Source organism: Phalangium opilio, unplaced genomic scaffold (assembly GCF_054372755.1).
Source record: "Phalangium opilio isolate 3A_F unplaced genomic scaffold, DU_Popi_V2 ptg000013l_1, whole genome shotgun sequence".
NCBI lineage: Eukaryota > Metazoa > Arthropoda > Arachnida > Opiliones > Phalangiidae > Phalangium > Phalangium opilio.
Window position 1 is genome coordinate 5141746 of NW_028324148.1, and position 18688 is coordinate 5160433.

The 18688-nt window shown below is 38.7% G+C and overlaps 1 protein-coding gene across 2 annotated transcripts; it reads left to right on the forward strand.

Moving 5' to 3' along the window:
- Window positions 1–1366: 1366 nt before the first annotated feature.
- Window positions 1367–18327, forward strand: LOC149707915 (uncharacterized). Of its 2 annotated transcripts, XM_089864175.1 has the most exons (5): window positions 15423–15983; window positions 16054–16526; window positions 16658–16872; window positions 16948–17228; window positions 17866–18327. In XM_089864175.1, exons 2-5 carry the CDS (start codon window positions 16463–16465, stop codon window positions 18086–18088), a joined length of 783 nt encoding a protein of 260 aa, XP_089720301.1. In that variant the 5' UTR covers window positions 15423–15983; window positions 16054–16462; the 3' UTR covers window positions 18089–18327. The 2 variants fall into 2 exon arrangements, with proteins under 2 accessions (XP_089720302.1, XP_089720301.1); XM_089864176.1 differs by lacking the exons at window positions 15423–15983; window positions 16054–16526 and adding an exon at window positions 1367–1478 and having other exon boundaries at window positions 17866–18309.
- Window positions 18328–18688: the final 361 nt, after the last annotated feature.

Consider the following 18688-nt stretch of genomic DNA (forward strand, 5'->3'; position numbering starts at 1 on the left):
ACAAAGGGAGCTGTCGGTCTGATCTCGACTACACTGTATATATTATCTACTTGGAATCTTTAAGCGCCCATAGACACATTTTAATATCTGATTGAATGTAAAGGGAAGGGCTTAAATCTAAAATAAACCGCCCGCTCCTCCTTTCTGGCGTATTATTGGTTATAAACACAGGAGAACCGTTGACTCTAGGTTCCCTTGATTGGAACACGCAAAGAGAACTCGTTCAAATTAGGTTTTGGCGCACTACGTCAATGTCACTTGGTTCAAATACACTATGCATGACGTCAGCATGATGTCAGGGGTGACGGTTTCTAACTTTCTTCTCCTATAATTGAAGCAGAAATGCCCAGAAAATGGTGTGTTAAAGATTCCAAGTGGAAGAAATCTTTGTATTCCTGGTTGTAAATTTCACACTTCATGTTAGCGTAAAATAGAGCGCAATTGATACCAATTTTTCTTTACATTTAGTGATCTTTTATATTTTGAATAAAACAATTTTGTATAACCCACATCTAGGAATTTTTTGGCGTATAACAAATTGCTCGCGTGAAATACTGTTTCATTTGCAAACACGCTTTCATTCAAAGCACCACGAAGCTTAATCGTACATGTATCTCCCACAACTTTTGTTTGTTTCAAATTTCACACACGAAAGAGCACAATGGATTCCCATTTTTCCTTTACTTACAGTGCTTTTGTTAAAAAAATTGTATATTCGAGCCCAAAACGTGTTTTTTTTTCAGATATTGGATACTGATGTGATGTTCATTACCGCGAAACCACATGTTCCATATCTTTTTCATGTTTCCCCTCTTGTATATCAATCAGGCCAAGTAATACTCAGTACATTACCTCGTGATGCAGATTCTTCAACAAGTGAACCCATGCAACTTCTAATATTGGATTCAGTAATTTTTTCCCTTACCATAGTGGCCATTGTGGTTGTATCCGTCACGTATCTTTGCATTACTCGAAGATCCAGGTTGACAAAGAGCGAGATAAATTTCTCTATTTCATTTAGGACGGTTTGGATATTCTTGCTCCATCTCGTTTCAAATTGTTAAGTATTATTCATATTTTACCAAGAATTAATCAAGAAGCTGTTAAATATTACCAAGATCTCATTCACGTAAAGAGAAAACGTTCGAGTTTACCTTCATCTTCGCTACCATCAAGTACTACCTAGGCCCCTCCCTAAAAAAAATTACCGCCATTTTATCGATACACTAACACCGCCTGGTGGACTATCCATTCATTATTTATCGAAATTGTCGTTCTCGATCTCGATGTGAGGGAGACTGAATTAGTAGAAATGTTTATTAGAGCAACAGTTGATAGTGCTGGTTATGTCGATTTAAATATAGACCGAATAGTAAATAGTAAAATAGACAATAGTTATTCGATTATTATAACAAGAAAAGGCCACTATTATTTTCCTTAAGTGCCAGAAAAACCAAGGCTTACGTTTGGAACTTCAGGTAAATAGCCATATTTTAATATAATACCACGTTATTTTTATCTGTCCCTACCCCGATTGATAAAAAATATATTTAAGGCCGATCCGATGTTATTAATCTGAATCGTATACTAATACTTAACATTGTTGTCAATAGTTTCTTTCTTGCCTAGGCCGACTCTCGAGTCGCTACTGGCCGCGTCCATTTAACATTTTATTCAGTAATTTCCGGTTAGTAGGTGGCGCGCTAAACCATACCCCACTCGATCACGCGCGTCACGACGCAAGCTGCTCTCGCTATAGCTATAGCGCGAGCAGCGCGGAGCGAGTGGGCTATGGCTAAACCGACTTAAACTAGGCCCCTCCCAGAAAAAAAAAGTTAACTCTGACTTCATGGAAGCGGATTAAACTGACTCGCACGTTCTCTCTTTACTTGAAAGAGATCTTGATATTACCACAAGCTTAAAATGCTTAAGGACGGATCTGCAGTAGGAATATATAACATCGGCATTAAATGTTAAGCATGTGCTTAAGCGGGAGAACAGTGGGGTAGATTTTTTAAAAACGACTTGAAAAGTCTAAAGGTCTTTAATTAATTTTAAGCAATTGGTTAAATCCTTATGTTGTTCAGTCAAAGTGCTTATTTGCACAAGTATGTACGCAGAAACAAGATGGAATCAACAACGAAATTAGCTTTAATTATTCAGATATAAAACTTATTTAGTTTACATTGTAACATTGGTCTTGAGAAAGGGTCTCACCGATGGTACAGAGAGGTAATTTGGGAGATTAACAAGACGACCCAAGGGCTGGGCTCGTAATAGAAGCCACATCGTACCGTACTTGACAGGCGTACATAAAATATGCCTTTCTTTTAACTGTGCTAAAATGATTACCCGTAATCCTTATTTCAATAAAGAGGGGGATACGGTTCCCATAGAACTTTGGGTAGACTAGCAGAAAAATTCAAACATTGTCTTATCGAAATCTTTCCTTAATTTTACGAAAGACAAGTACTTAGCGCTACCAAATCCCAATTTTCACATCGGACAGGTCAGCGTTATCGGTAATATTCGCCTTGGAAGATGCGCATTCAATGTTAAAAGATAGGGAAGATTCATAGGTTTAGTGGTGCTCTTTAATGCCTTACCCCCCACTGACTTATATAAATCTCGGCGCAAAGCTACCTCAACACATGCTTAAAATATTCTGAAAGTTTGGTTTTGTAGGAACTAATAGTATTGATGTAACAGAAGGATAAAGAAGGCTACGTTTCCTGGAATAAATAGACTATTTGTAGACAACAACGCCTGGTGGGGTGCTCCACTAAAAGTCTAGCTGTAGCGATGGAACCATCGCTGCAAGGGGCTCTCTGGAAGCTTTTATACTACCAAAACCCCTGTATAGAATGAAAATATTTCCATTTGGTTGCTTTACTCCCAATGAAGATGATAAAAAAAAACAACACACTATCCTTAAGTAATAGGTTCATTTTTATTAAGTACAGTGGTTAACAGACTCATATTACATCTGGTAAGTCTTCATCCATTTGCAGGTTTTCAAGTTCTGTTGCGTCTTCGCAAATAAGACGCGCAGCAGATTGGGGCCACGTACCGTTTTGTTCGTGTCTGCGGTAGCCCAAGTACCAAATTACACTACTTACGTGGGCACATGTGCCCACCGTTAGCGCCCCACCCTTGCATTTACAATACCACCGCTGAATGGCGTTCATTCCAACACCATTAGGAGTATATTGTATAAATGCCTGATGTTCGGTAGATTTGGAAAACTGGCCAGGTACTTTAACCCTAAGAAGGTTGTTTTCGACCTTACAGAGCTCGACTGTAAAGGTTCCTAACCGGTCAATTATTAGGCCGACGTATGATTCCGCTCTCCTTGTTTTAAAATCACTCATGACCACATCCCGCACGTCGTCTTCTCTAAGTACCGGGAAATCGTCGAGCTGGATATCGTTCAGTTTCTTCCATTTGGTAGGTTTTCTAGAAAGTCCGTCTCGTTCCACTCTCTCCTTTAGTTCATTTATTTGACCTTTTGACGCTTCCATTCTTTGGACGGTGGCTTCCCAATTGCCTTTGTGCAGCAAATCAGGATGGAAGGCGTTTAGTAGTGCCGCCGCTATTCTAAGAAAATCCTTGAGGTACAACAACAGACCTGATGGTATGCGGTGTTGCAATAGAGCAAAGACAGCTTGAAGGTGACCATTGCGCACCTCAACCGGCCATCGTAGGTACGTTACCATTTAGATAGATACACCTCTAACGATCTTATGAGTAGTTTAAACGAATTCTTTAAAACAAACAGCCTATATAGAACTAAAGATAGCATCATGGACAATGTTTTGACCTCTCTCTCGTTATTAGTAGAAACTGTTACGGAACTTCAGAAAGAAGTCAAAGACCTTAAGGCACAAAATGCTCTTATAACAAGACAAAACGTAGATTTTCTTAATAGAAACGCTAGTATTCGAAACGTACCATCACATCTTAGTACAATTAATATACCAATGGGACAGAATTTGGGAAATATTAATCCTTGTGCAAGCAATCCCCGAGAATTTTCTAGTTTAATTAACCAAAACCTTAAACAAATACCGATCAGTTCTAAAAAATTTACAACAAAACCCAAAGACAAACAACCCATACAGACAGGAACAAAAAAATCGGACTCAATCAAATGCATTACTAAACCGAGAAAAGACCCTAGAAAAAGAGCCCTCTTTATATCAAGGTTACCGATCGATACCTCTGCAGAGCAGCTTAAGGAAACAATAGAATTCGAAAATGACTTAAAAACCATAGAATGCATACGTCTGAATACACGGATAAAGGGTCACTACTCCTCATTCTACGTCACCTCTAGTGACGAGGAATTTGACCAGTTAAGCGATCCCGGAAATTTTCCAGAAAATTGTTTAATAACAGAATTTAGAGGCCCCTTACATGAAAATCAGAAATACAAGAGCAACCATCAAGAAGCCCATGTTAGGATTGAAAATATAAGTAACAGTTCTGAAGAAGATCATGCCTAGACAACATAAGCTAGTAAATATATACTACCAGAACACAAGAGGCCTACGTAGTAAAGCGAATACATTCTTTGACAACCTGATAGAAACTGATCTAGATATCATATGCCTAACCGAAACCTGGTTAAACAATAGCCATTGTAGTATCGACTATTTTCCCAACAATTACACCGTGTTCCGCACTGACCGTACGTCACATCTTCGCGGTGGTGGAACTTTAATTGCTATAAAGAACAACTTTAAGGTAGTCCGGAGACCTGACCTCGAATGCCATTTTGAAGCAGTTTGGATTGAAACTCGACTTAACAAATATAAAAACCTCTTGCTGGGCTGCATCTACCTCCCACCACAGACACCCATTACGTCTTACGAACTATTGAATATTACCCTTAAGAATAATTTGCTAAAATTTAAGGGCGACATCATTCTGCTAGGAGATTTCAATCTTCCACGTGTAGAGTGGAATCAATGGAGCTTGGAACACTGTAATTGTTATACTAAGAAAAAAGCTCAACATATTTTCGAACTATCAAATCTTAACAATCTTAAACAGATAAACACAATCAAGAACTACAAAAATGACATACTTGATCTCTGCCTCACCAACAATCATAAATGTAGAACAAATATAGTGACAAATCCCTTAGTCCCAATAGATAACTTTCATCCTACTTTCTTAGTGGAATATGAAACAAATGGCCTTAAAGACCAAAATTTAGACGAAAATGTATTTACCAGCCTTAATTACAAAAAAGGCGACTACCTAAGGCTTTACAAAACTATCAAGACAATTAATTGGGACCCCATCAAAACATCTAACGATCTAGAATTTGCAGCACAATTTATAACTGGTAACATACAAAAGGCCATGAACGAATGTATTCCTACATATACCAAACCGAAAAACATACTCAAAAAGAGATACCCTAACTGGTTCTCCCGTGATCTTATTAAGAGTCTAAAAAATAAAATATACTACCACAAAAAATTTAAAAGAACAAAAAACTCCAATGATCTACAGAAATACAAAGATACCAGGCAAACCGTAAAAGATTTATTAAAACGCGATAAGCTAGATTATTCCTCAATAATATGCAGTAGTATAAAAAAGGACCCAAAAACATTCTGGACCTATGTAAATAAAAAATCGAAAGAGCAGAAAAAAAATATCACTCTGAAGAAAGGAGACAAACTCCTAATAAATAACCTTGAAATAGCCACTGAGTTTCGAGAAATTTTCTCCAATATCGCAAATGACACTTCAAACGACCTCGAATTCTCTCCAAAATGCATTCAACGGGAATTTTTCAACACCAAAATAACAGAAGATGAGATTAGAAGTACAATCAAGAAACTAAAACCCAAGTTGTCCTCTGGTGTTGATGGAATCCCCAATATAATTATTAAAGGCTGTAGCGATCTTCTGTCCCCAATACTTGCCAGAGTATATAATCTCTCTTTGGAGCAAGGTCTCTTCCCTTCAGCGTGGAAGGAGGCACTGGTAACACCAATATTTAAAAAAGGGCATCAAGGAGATCCTTCCAATTATCGACCAATTTCTCTACTGAACAGCTTAAGCATGCTTTTTGATATGATTATGAGTGCTAAACTATACTCATGGTTTAAAGTAAATCTTCCGGAAAGCCAACACGGTTTTGTAAAAGGAAGATCCGTTGAGACAAATCTTATAAGCACACTGCAATACATTGCACCCATTGCGGAAAATAGAGGACAGGTTGACATTATATATGTCGACCTATCTAAAGCGTTCGATCGGGTATCCCACAAGATACTTATCCAAAAACTACAACACTATGGATTATCGGGTAAACTGCTTGAGTGGACTAAAAACTACTTAAGTAACCGTAAAAATACCCTCAAAATTAATGGGGAAAAAACAAATGTCACGTACAATGTAACTTGTGGCGTTCCACAAGGGTCATCCCTTGGCCCACTATTATTTAATATTTATACAGCTGACGCACCCTCGTTTATTAACCACTCTAAAATCCTCCAATTTGCCGATGATACTAAACTTGGGAACTCTGTATCGACGGACTCAGACTGCGAAAAACTTGAAGCCGATCTCATTAATCTTAACAACTGGTGCACCCAAAACAATATTCCCATAAATAATGATAAAACCTTTATAATGTCATTTACTAGAAAAAAATCTAAAATTGCATATAATTATAAACTAAATGGAGAAACCCTTATCAGAGTCCAAACCATAAGAGACTTAGGAGTCATATTTGATGAAAAACTAAATTTTATCGCACATGTTAAACATACCTTAGCTGATTGTTATCAAAAGCTAGGCCTAAGTCTCAAAATTGCAAAAGATATAAATTCACCAACTTGCTTTGTAAAACTTTATCTAACTCTGGTCAAACCAAAATTAATATTTGGAAGCCTGGTTTATAGCGGCTGCAGTGAATATCAACTATCCAAACTAGAACGGGTACAGAATAAATTCCTGAATTACTACAAATACTACTTTTTGCCGAAAGATACACATAAGACAACCCAAAGTAAATTTAAACTAGATACCATCAGTAAAACCCTAATTAAATTAGACATCATATTCCTGCAAAAGCTAAATGGAAATTTTATAGACTGCTCCATGTTGTTAGAACAAATCAAGTTCCATGCTCCCAACCTGAAAACTCGCCACAGAAGCGACAGATTATTGAAACCCAACATAACTTCACTAGAGCCAATGAGCAGAATGATGAAAAACTATAATATTTATGGATCTCATATAGACATTTTAGACAAAGCAAAACCCTCCCTGAAAGATATTTGTATACAGGGTGTTTCGTAGAAGTCTGGCACAAATTAACAGGCGTGTTCTTCGGGTCAAAAGAAGTCAAAAATGTTCTATGAACTTTTGGGTGAAAGCCCCCCGTTTCAGAGTTATGTACTCTCCAAAGTTGGCCTTAAAACAATGGAATTTTGCCGATATGTGGAACTGGTATTATGCCTTTGGACAAATTGTTTTCTAATTTACCATAAGCTTATGTACGAAGAAATTAACAGCTAGTGAAGTGGTTTAAAGGGCCGCTAACATTATTCGTTCTCGTATTAATAACGTTTTTACAAAAATAATAATCCCAAACAAATTTATTGCACCTTAAACGCCAGTTACTTGTTTAATTAGACTTTTTGTTTTATGTTCCTTCGGTTACAAAACATCAGCATTTACAAAAATTGTTCAAAATGACCTCCTTCAACGTTTAAGCAAACTTGCGCGCGTCTTTTAAACGACTCGCGAACACGTTCGAAGATTCCTGGCGTGTTGCGGATGTTATCACACCCATCAATTATTCTTTGTCTTAAGTCCTGGACATCTCGAACTTCACTACGGTACACCAAGTCTTTCAAATGGCCCCACAGGAAAAAATCACATGGGTTGAGATCCGGCGATCTTGCTGGCCAATCAATAGCTCCGCCTCGACCTATCCACCTCAAAGGGAATTCGACATCAAGATGCTGTCTTACTCGAAGGCTAAAGTGTGGCGGTGCCCCATCGTGCATGAACCACATTCTTTGTCGGAGGTCCAACGGTACGTCTTCGAGAAGGTCTGGTAAATTGTCCTGCAAAAATCTCAAGTATGCCTCCCCATTTAACCTTGGTTGCATAAAAAAGGGTCCAATTAACCAATCGCCTACAATTCCGCACCACACGTTCAAACTAAACTGCACCTGATGTGCCCTTACGCGTGTCGCGTGTGGGTTTCTTTGGCTCCACTCGTGCTGGTTGTGCAAATTAATTACACCGCCACGCGAAAAATTGGCTTCGTCAGAGACCAGCAAAATACGTGGAAAGTCCAAGTCTATTACTTGTGCCAAAAACCACTGGCAGAAAGCTACTCTTCTTGGACAGTCACCTTCGTTTAAAGCTTGTACTTTTTGTAAATGGTATGGGTGGAACTGGTGTCCACGAGGGATTTTCCAAACGAGTACATGATTTACACCTAATTGGCGGCCAATGATCCTGGTGCTGGTTGTAGGATCTTCCTCAAAAATAGTTAGTACATTGTCTTCAATGTCCTCGGGTACAATCTGCGGGCGAACTTCAGGGCCTGACGGTTGTAGCTTACCGGTTTCTCTCAAACGTCTGTCAACAGCACTAAACGTTTGCCGATTCGGGACTTGTCGTTCAGGAAAGTGCTCCTGGTACAAGCGCCGAGCTTCAACCCCATTGCCTTGAGCCAATCCGTACATCAGATGCATATCTGAATACTCTGCATTCGTGAAGTAGACCATTATTTGTTTTAGAGAAGCTACCAAATTCGCATTTAAAAAGTAAAGCACATTAAATTCGATTGACCTTTACTCAAGCTTAAGTAGTGAAATTAAAAAACAAATTACGCTGCGTTGGATAAAACAATCGGAATGTTTTTTTAAGAATCACAACTACTTAAGCTTGAGTAAAGGAAAATCGAATTTAATGTGCTTTACTTTTTAAATGCGAATTTGGTAGCTTCTCTAAAACAAATAATGGTCTACTTCACGAATGCAGAGTATTCAGATATGCATCTGATGTACGGATTGGCTCAAGGCAATGGGGTTGAAGCTCGGCGCTTGTACCAGGAGCACTTTCCTGAACGACAAGTTCCGAATCGGCAAACGTTTAGTGCTGTTGACAGACGTTTGAGAGAAACCGGTAAGCTACAACCGTCAGGCCCTGAAGTTCGCCCGCAGATTGTACCCGAGGACATTGAAGACAATGTACTAACTATTTTTGAGGAAGATCCTACAACCAGCACCAGGATCATTGGCCGCCAATTAGGTGTAAATCATGTACTCGTTTGGAAAATCCTTCGTGGACACCAGTTCCACCCATACCATTTACAAAAAGTACAAGCTTTAAACGAAGGTGACTGTCCAAGAAGAGTAGCTTTCTGCCAGTGGTTTTTGGCACAAGTAATAGACTTGGACTTTCCACGTATTTTGCTGGTCTCTGACGAAGCCAATTTTTCGCGTGGCGGTGTAATTAATTTGCACAACCAGCACGAGTGGAGCCAAAGAAACCCACACGCGACACGCGTAAGGGCACATCAGGTGCAGTTTAGTTTGAACGTGTGGTGCGGAATTGTAGGCGATTGGTTAATTGGACCCTTTTTTATGCAACCAAGGTTAAATGGGGAGGCATACTTGAGATTTTTGCAGGACAATTTACCAGACCTTCTCGAAGACGTACCGTTGGACCTCCGACAAAGAATGTGGTTCATGCACGATGGGGCACCGCCACACTTTAGCCTTCGAGTAAGACAGCATCTTGATGTCGAATTCCCTTTGAGGTGGATAGGTCGAGGCGGAGCTATTGATTGGCCAGCAAGATCGCCGGATCTCAACCCATGTGATTTTTTCCTGTGGGGCCATTTGAAAGACTTGGTGTACCGTAGTGAAGTTCGAGATGTCCAGGACTTAAGACCAAGAATAATTGATGGGTGTGATAACATCCGCAACACGCCAGGAATCTTCGAACGTGTTCGCGAGTCGTTTAAAAGACGCGCGCAAGTTTGCTTAAACGTTGAAGGAGGTCATTTTGAACAATTTTTGTAAATGCTGATGTTTTGTAACCGAAGGAACATAAAACAAAAAGTCTAATTAAACAAGTAACTGGCGTTTAAGGTGCAATAAATTTGTTTGGGATTAATATTTTTGTAAAAACGTTATTAATACGAGAACGAATAATGTTAGCGGCCCTTTAAACCACTTCACTAGCTGTTAATTTCTTCGTACATAAGCTTATGGTAAATTAGAAAACAATTTGTCCAAAGGCATAATACCAGTTCCACATATCGGCAAAATTCCATTGTTTTAAGGCCAACTTTGGAGAGTACATAACTCTGAAACGGGGGGCTTTCACCCAAAAGTTCATAGAACATTTTTGACTTCTTTTGACCCGAAGAACACGCCTGTTAATTTGTGCCAGACTTCTCCGAAACACCCTGTATAACCCTATAACTCTAATTTTTATCTTAGAACTTCTGTTTTTACCTCGCGACATTTATTCTTATGTATTTTCATATTCCGACTTATATTTTTAACTTATTTTTATCGTATGTTTATATTTTTATCTTATGTTTATATTTTATCCTATGACATATTCTTACATTATTTCTAAATAATTATTCTAAAATATACCCTTCACCCCTAACTTATTACCTTATCCCCCTGTAAATACTTGTAGGTCATATACATGTACCGTTTATTTGCACGTAATAAACACTATTATTATTATTATTATTATTATTATTATTCTAGAACGGTTAACCTCAGAGGGTTCCACTTTTTTGCTACCCTTTGGTAGGAACGACGGCATTTGGAGTTCCAAACCTAAGTCTTGAAGTAGACCGTCAGAATCCCGAAAACCGCGGTCAGCCAGCACAACATCGTTTCTTTTCAACAATGTCTTCAGGTCCTGTTTCGTTTTTAGGGCATGGTTTAATATTCTGGCGTCGTTGTTTTTCCCGTTGGAATAGTATGGGCCAAGTACATCTATAATGTACCCTGTTGTGGTTATCATTAGCATATTCTTGAGGATATGTTGGCCTTTGTGGATGCAAAATGACTTTTGTAATACCGTGTAGTCGCTAGACCTTTCAACGCGAATGTACGTCCCATCCACTATAACAATAAGACAATCGTCCCTTGAGTTTGCAAATAGTCTTTGAGCTGCCGGTGATTGGTGATTAGCAATTAAATGTTCTCGTTTAAGATTATCTGCTCCAAGATGTTGAGGGACGAACGAAGTAATCATGGCCGATGTAACAGACTTTACTACATCAAACACGTTTTTCTCTGTAATGTGGAACAGTGACGCCAAAAACGGGTTTGAGAGTCCCATTCTGAGTTTCATAAGTGTTGACCGAATTTCGAAACAATACAGTCATGTACAATGCCAAAATCGTGCATATTCAGTGATGTTAGAACTTTGCGGTCTTGATCGTTGGTAATTAACGTTTTGAACGTCGTCTTCCGTTGTTCTTTGACAATTTCCGTTAAGCCATGAAGTAGTTCCTCAATCTCAGTCGCGTTTAAGTTTGCTTGCGTACAATGTGGTGTAATCGCGTCTGTTATGTCGTTGGGAAGCAAATTATTATCTCCGAGGTGGTTCTGACACATACGGCTTTCTTTGGGAACAAATATACCGCGATTCACGCAAATGTCCAATCGCACGTCCAACTTCACTCGAGTACGAGTAGAACTGGCGCACACAATGCAAGTTGTTGTTTGCAGTTTCAAAGTCTTAACCTTGAGTGTGACGCATGTTGAGTTCACGACAATAGACCCTTCTGATTCGCTGCTTGAAGTTGTACGCGTCATTGGAACATTAGTACTTGAAGTATAAGACAACGTGCATGTCATGCAAGCACGTTTTCCCAAGGCATTCTCAATTAAGGGCGGATAACCATTTTCTTGTCGTCTTCGACGAAGGTACGACGCTAAACGACGCCTTGATATGATACGACTGGTACTGTTATTTATTTTACGGTTACAAGCGTAACACTTTTGCGAAGGCATAGTGCCACAACACGATGTCGAAAACTAATAAATTCTAACACCTTTGTTTTATTTCACCGTCACTTTGTAATATAAACTTATAATCTTATATTGTATAAAGAAAGATCGATTAAAATGGGTGACCGACCTTTGTTTCCTGCAAACCAGTAAAAAGTACATTGTTTCCAAACGGCGTCGAAATATTAACAAGAATGATGAAAGGACACGTGTAATTAATACCGATAAAAAGAGGTTTGTTTCAATCTTTCCTTTTGTGTGGGTGGTTTGAGGGTTGTAGGCATAAGACGGTCGATGTTTTTTAAGATATCTTTCTTTATACAATATAAGACCCCTCACACCACCCACAAAGAACAACGGAAGACGACGTTCAAAACGTTAATTACCAACGATCAAGACTGCAAAGTTCTAACATCACTGAATATGCACGATTTTGGCATTGTGCATGACTGTATTGTTTCTATGTTACGGAACAGCGAAATTCGGTCAACACAAACAGCGTTGTGTATCTTACTTATGAAACTCAGAATGGGACTCTCAAACCCGTTTTTGGCGTCACTGTTCCACATTACAGAGAAAAACGTGTCTGATGTAGTAAAGTCTGTTACATTGGCCATGATTACTTCGTTCGTCCCTCAACATCTTGGAGCAGATAATCTTAAACGAGAACATTTAATTGCTAATCACCAATCACCGGCAGCTCAAAGACTATTTGCAAACTCAAGGGACGATTGTCTTATAGTTATAGTGGATGGGACGTACATTCGCGTTGAAAGGTCTAGCGACTACACGGTATTACAAAAGTCATTTTGCATCCACAAAGGCCAACATATCCTCAAGAATATGCTAATGGTAACCACAACAGGGTACATTATAGATGTACTTGGCCCATACTATTCCAACGGGAAAAACAACGATGCCAGAATATTAAACCATGCCCTAAAAACGAAACAGGACCTGAAGACATTGTTGAAAAGAAACGATGTTTTGCTGGCTGACCGCGGTTTTCGGGATTCTGACGGTCTACTTCAAGACTTAGGTTTGGAACTCCAAATGCCGTCGTTCCTACCAAAGGGTAGCAAACAAGTGGAACCCTCTGAGGTTAACCGTTCTAGAATGGTAACGTACCTACGATGGCCGGTTGAGGTGCGCATAGAGCTCTGCATTTTCGATCAATTATCCACAAATTGGTGGATAACCGATTATTTATAAACAAATTTGTGGATTATAATACGATTTAACATGTAAGTTCTGTGGATAATTTTCGGGTATGGATAAAGATAAAATAAAGTGGATAATTGATCGAAAATGCCGAGCTCTAGGTGCGCAATGGTCACCTTCAAGCTGTCTTTGCTCTATTGCAACACCGCATACCATCAGGTCTGTTGTTGTACCTCAAGGATTTTCTTAGAATATCGGCGGCACTACTAAACGCCTTCCATCCTGATTTGCTGCACAAAGGCAATTGGGAAGCCACCGTCCAAAGAATGGAAGCGTCAAAAGGTCAAATAAATGAACTAAAGGAGAGAGTGGAACGAGACGGACTTTCTAGAAAACCTACCAAATGGAAGAAACTGAACGATATCCAGCTCGACGATTTCCCGGTACTTAGAGAAGACGACGTGCGGGATGTGGTCATGAGTGATTTTAAAACAAGGAGAGCGGAATCATACGTCGGCCTAATAATTGACCGGTTAGGAACCTTTACAGTCGAGCTCTGTAAGGTCGAAAACAACCTTCTTAGGGTTAAAGTACCTGGCCAGTTTTCCAAATCTACCGAACATCAGGCATTTATACAATATACTCCTAATGGTGTTGGAATGAACGCCATTCAGCGGTGGTATTGTAAATGCAAGGGTGGGGCACTAACGGTGGGCACATGTGCCCACGTAAGTAGTGTAATTTGGTACTTGGGCTACCGCAGACACGAACAAAACGGTACGTGGCCCCAATCTGCTGCGCGTCTTATTTGCGAAGACGCAACAGAACTAGAAAACCTGCAAATGGATGAAGACTTACCAGATGTAATATGAGTCTGTTAACCACTGTACTTAATAAAAATGAACCTATTACTTAAGGATAGTGTGTTGTTTTTTTATCATCTTCATTGGGAGTAAAGCAACCAAATGGAAATATTTTCATTCTATACAGGGGTTATGGTAGTATAAAAGCTTCCAGAGAGCCCCTTGCAGCGATGGTTCCATCGCTACAGCTAGACTTTTAGTGGACGGACTTTCTAGAAAACCTACCAAATGAAAGAAACTGAACGATATCCAGCTCGACGATTTCCCGGTACTTACAGAAGACGACGTGCGGGATGTGGTCATGAGTGATTTTAAAACAAGGAGAGCGGAATCATACGTCGGCCTAATAATTGACCGGTTAGGAATGTTTACAGTCGAGCTCTGTAAGGTCGAAAACAACCTTCTTAGAATCTTCCCTATCTTTTAACATTGAATGCGCATCTTCCAAGGCGAATATTACCGATAACGCTGACCGGTCCGATGTGAAAATTGGGATTTGGTAGCGCTAAGTACTTGTCTTTCGTAAAATTAAGGAAAGATTTCGATAAGACAATGTTTGAATTTTTCCGCTAGTCTACCCAAAGTTCTATGGGAACCGTATCCCCCTCTTTATTCGTTTTTGTAATAGTGCGACACAAAGAGAAATTTTGAGTGAGTAGCCCCTCGATGCGCTACCCTTAACATTACTAAAATCTAGGAGGATATAGGGGTGAAGGAGTCTTCGACTGCCCGTTTTCCCATTGAAACGCGCTTACAGATTATCGTCCGTTCTGGGAGATTCTTAGCCGCGCACCTTGTTCCGCGCTCATCGTCATCGGGCGTCGTCTGTTTGTTTGTGTTAATTTTTGTTAAAGACGCTGCATTTTTTAGTGCTTTAACGGAACATTTATCATTATTTTATTTTTTATTAATATTAAATTATGGTTCTTAGATAAAACTGAAGTAAAGGTAACGGTTTGTTACCCTTTCCCAACACCAAAAACTCTACTAGATACATGTTTAAGGAGGATTAAAGCCTGTGGGAAGGTCGAACTAACGCCCGATGAATTTAAAAAATATCTCTACATGTGCAGTGAACACGTAATATATGCGGCGTTGCTTCAAAGGCCTAAGCTAGCATGAAAAACCCGCTATTTTTATAACTGGATTTGCGTGGTCACGTGATGCGCGTAGTCAATGTAACTAGGTGCGCCTGCACGAATCTCCGTCGGAGAGGCCGAAACCTCAGCTCTAAGAACGGGCAGTCGAACACTCCTTCACCCCTATATCCTCCTAGCTAAAGTGATTACCTGTAAGAGCATTCTAAAAACAAGGCGTTAGCTTTAACAAAGCCAAAATGATTACACACAAGTAACCCTTAATAGAATAACAGAAAATTTTAGTGATTAATCGCTAGATGATAGAGTTACCTTTAACAGTGCTAAAATGATGACGTACTTTGCATGTACAGAAAGTTTAAATTTACAACATAGACTTATGCCGACGCATAATTTTCGCATCTTATAAATTTCTAACGTAAACTATTGGCAAAAAGCGTTTGAAAGAGAAAGAATTCGGTAAAACACCCAATAATTGTTATATCCTGGTGTCTTAAGACCATTCTAAAAATAACGTCCGTAAATACTTGCTTTTGCTTTCAAAATTTTCTTCGATTTCTTTGAATGTTGAAATAGGGGAGCGGTATTGAAAGCGTGAAATCGTATTGTTGTCGGGTGAGAGGAATTTTAACCTTACCATCATAATTCCCTTTCACTTTCCCTTCAATTGACGAACGATAAATTTTACACTGCCAAAGTCGCTACTGTGCTACTTCTACAACAACAACAGGGCAGGTCAAACTAAGAGCCTCATCGTAGATGTACAATATAAGATGTAGCTAAATAGTGACATTGCGGGTTCTTTGTGGGTGAATTTTTGCTCTTAGGTATTGAAATACACGGTCCATGCTTATCGGTCAGTAATGCCCAGCTAATAATTTTAAAACTCCATCTAAGGACATAATTTTGGGCTAAAGCGAAAGGCTTGACGTACCTAGAGACTGACCATTTCTGCATTCCTGGTTCAAGTCTCCTCTACTATACCCAAGAAAAACCTGTGAATCACTTTAAACTTAAAGTGTACAGCACTGAGAATGAAGAAATTCAAATATAATGAAAAAAAGTTCACAAAATTTAGACAAATAGAAAGTTTTAAATACAGGCAAATCAAATTAAAATTCTAATTAGAGATTGATTAAATTTAAGCGAAAATATAAAGGAAGGCAATCATGATTTCTGTTTCCAGCAAGGATGAAGCGAAGAGACGTTCCTCTAATAGCACAACGAAAGAAAAAAAACCTTATTACCACAAATTAGTGGTGGAGAGGTTAATAAGCTTACCTGTGTCAGTGGCTGTAAGCTAAGGATGCACAAGCCACAACCCCGCCCAGTTATAAAATGTTATAAAAATTGCGCAGGCACGACACAAGGTATCATAGCTACTTCAATTAAACTAATAAAGGCTTCGTAAAATAATTAAAACCGCAAGAAACTTTGTTGTTAAATTTTATTGTCAATGTAACATTGAATTAAATGACTGACTTTAATATCGTGACTTTAGCTGATTTATCTGTTTTGGGACGAAGATTACCAACGAGGATTTTGATTGGATCGTGGACTCTGGCGTCGTTTGTACTAATTTGGTGCTATTATAGTTCCATGAAGTTAGAAATGGTCATTTCGCGTTTTGATCCTGTTAACTCTATAGAAGATATGCTGAAAAAACCCAAATTGGAACCCTATTTCATTGGTCCAAGATTTAAGGTTTTGATAGAAGTATGTTCATTAAGAGTAGCGAAAACGAAGTACGAGAAAGACTAATTGCACATTTCATTCATTGATTTATTTCAGGCGTCAGATTCAATGTATACCAAGCTTCGAGAGAGAGTGGCTTTAAACGGGCACTATGTTTCGCGTCCCGACAGCAAGTTTGTTGTGAAATTTTATAAAGGAACGGCTTTGCTATTTTTCGAAACCCAGCTCATTGACACCTTAATCGGGGCGCTTGGTGTGCACTTATCTGAAAATAAAAGGTTATTACACGTAGGAGAAAGCGTTTATGAAATGGTTAATTTGCACATGATATTCAACAAGAAACTGCCGGCAAATGTCATTGAAAATCTAAACTATATGTAAGCTCAAGAAATTTTTTTCTAAAATTAGGCCTGAGCTTGAGGCTCGAATCCCAAATTTTAAATTCTCGAAGGCGATAATGAGTATTAAAAAAGCTCTCTCTATGCTCAAATTTGACTCTAAGTCAATCTTCAATCTCTTTTGAGAGCTCTTATGTTCATTTTAAAGGGAGTACAGCTCGCGAAAAAGACACTGTACCATTTATGATGCTTTATATATAGGCAATCTAGGAATTAGTTTTAGCTTGGCTACATTCTTATACCTTGATTCGTTTGGCAGATCACGAAGCAACGTATATATTTTTTCCCACTTTAATAGTTTCCTCTTCCCATGTTACTAAATTTTAATTAAAAATTAAGGCTCGAATAGAAATGTTAAAGCTCGGTAATTACTCGAATAAATAAGTTTAACAAGTGAAAGGCTTGAGTACTCGACATCACCTTCAAGACTCGGCTTGATGCTTGAATCCGGAATATTTCAAGAATCTGATTTGGCTTGAAAACCAAAAATCAATGCTCGCACACCCCTAGTTTTAATCAAGGGTTCATAGAATTATTAGTTTGATGAATTAGGTCAGCTTAACAATAGTAAATCGCGTCTAACCATAATTTCTAACAACCATTGACTTGTTGACAGCCTTGGACGAATAATGGAAACGCGACAATTTGAACCCAGAATTAGAAAGACATTATTTCATCACCGAAAAGTTCTTCATACGGAAAAAGAACAACTACAAGACGCAAATGAACTGAGCCTGAGATTTCTGTCGACGATTTTCACCGTGTACCTTTATGGGATCGTATTGTGCGTTTTTGCAATTCTGGTCGAATGCATTTCGAAATTTTCAAATCTTTTCTAATTCAAAAATATGAAAACAGCGGAGTGATTTCAAATGAAATGAAATAAACGCGGATAAAAAGGATATTACGAATTGGCAAATAAACCTTTTCGGAATTAATGTACAGAGAAACCAACACAAGGGGCGAGGCCGCCATTCGGGTATTCTTCCTCTTGGCCAGAAGCACCGCAAGAGGCAGTTCGAGTTGGCTAGCCTCTTGCGTGTAGTGAGCTCAGGCTCCGTCTGGCGTTGGTTCTCGATGCGAGGAAGAATACCCCAAATGGCGGCCTCGCTTCCTTCTGTTAGCTTCTCTGTTTCAGAAACGGTCTATGATAAGAGAGTAGTTCAAATAAAAAAATATTCACGCTGAATCACCAATTTATATAATTTCACAAATATATTTAATATTTTTGAAACATTATATAGTTAAAACCTTTGACAGCAAGATTATGTACTTTTAATTTTGAATGTAAAATAGTAGTCCCTTATGGTAAACACTTGATAATCGAATTTTACGTACACGAAATGCTTAACGTGATGCCAATAAAAGTATTTAGAGTTTCATATTGTGTAAATTGATAGAAATAGTGCCACTTTGTAGAACTGATCATTAAAATAAAG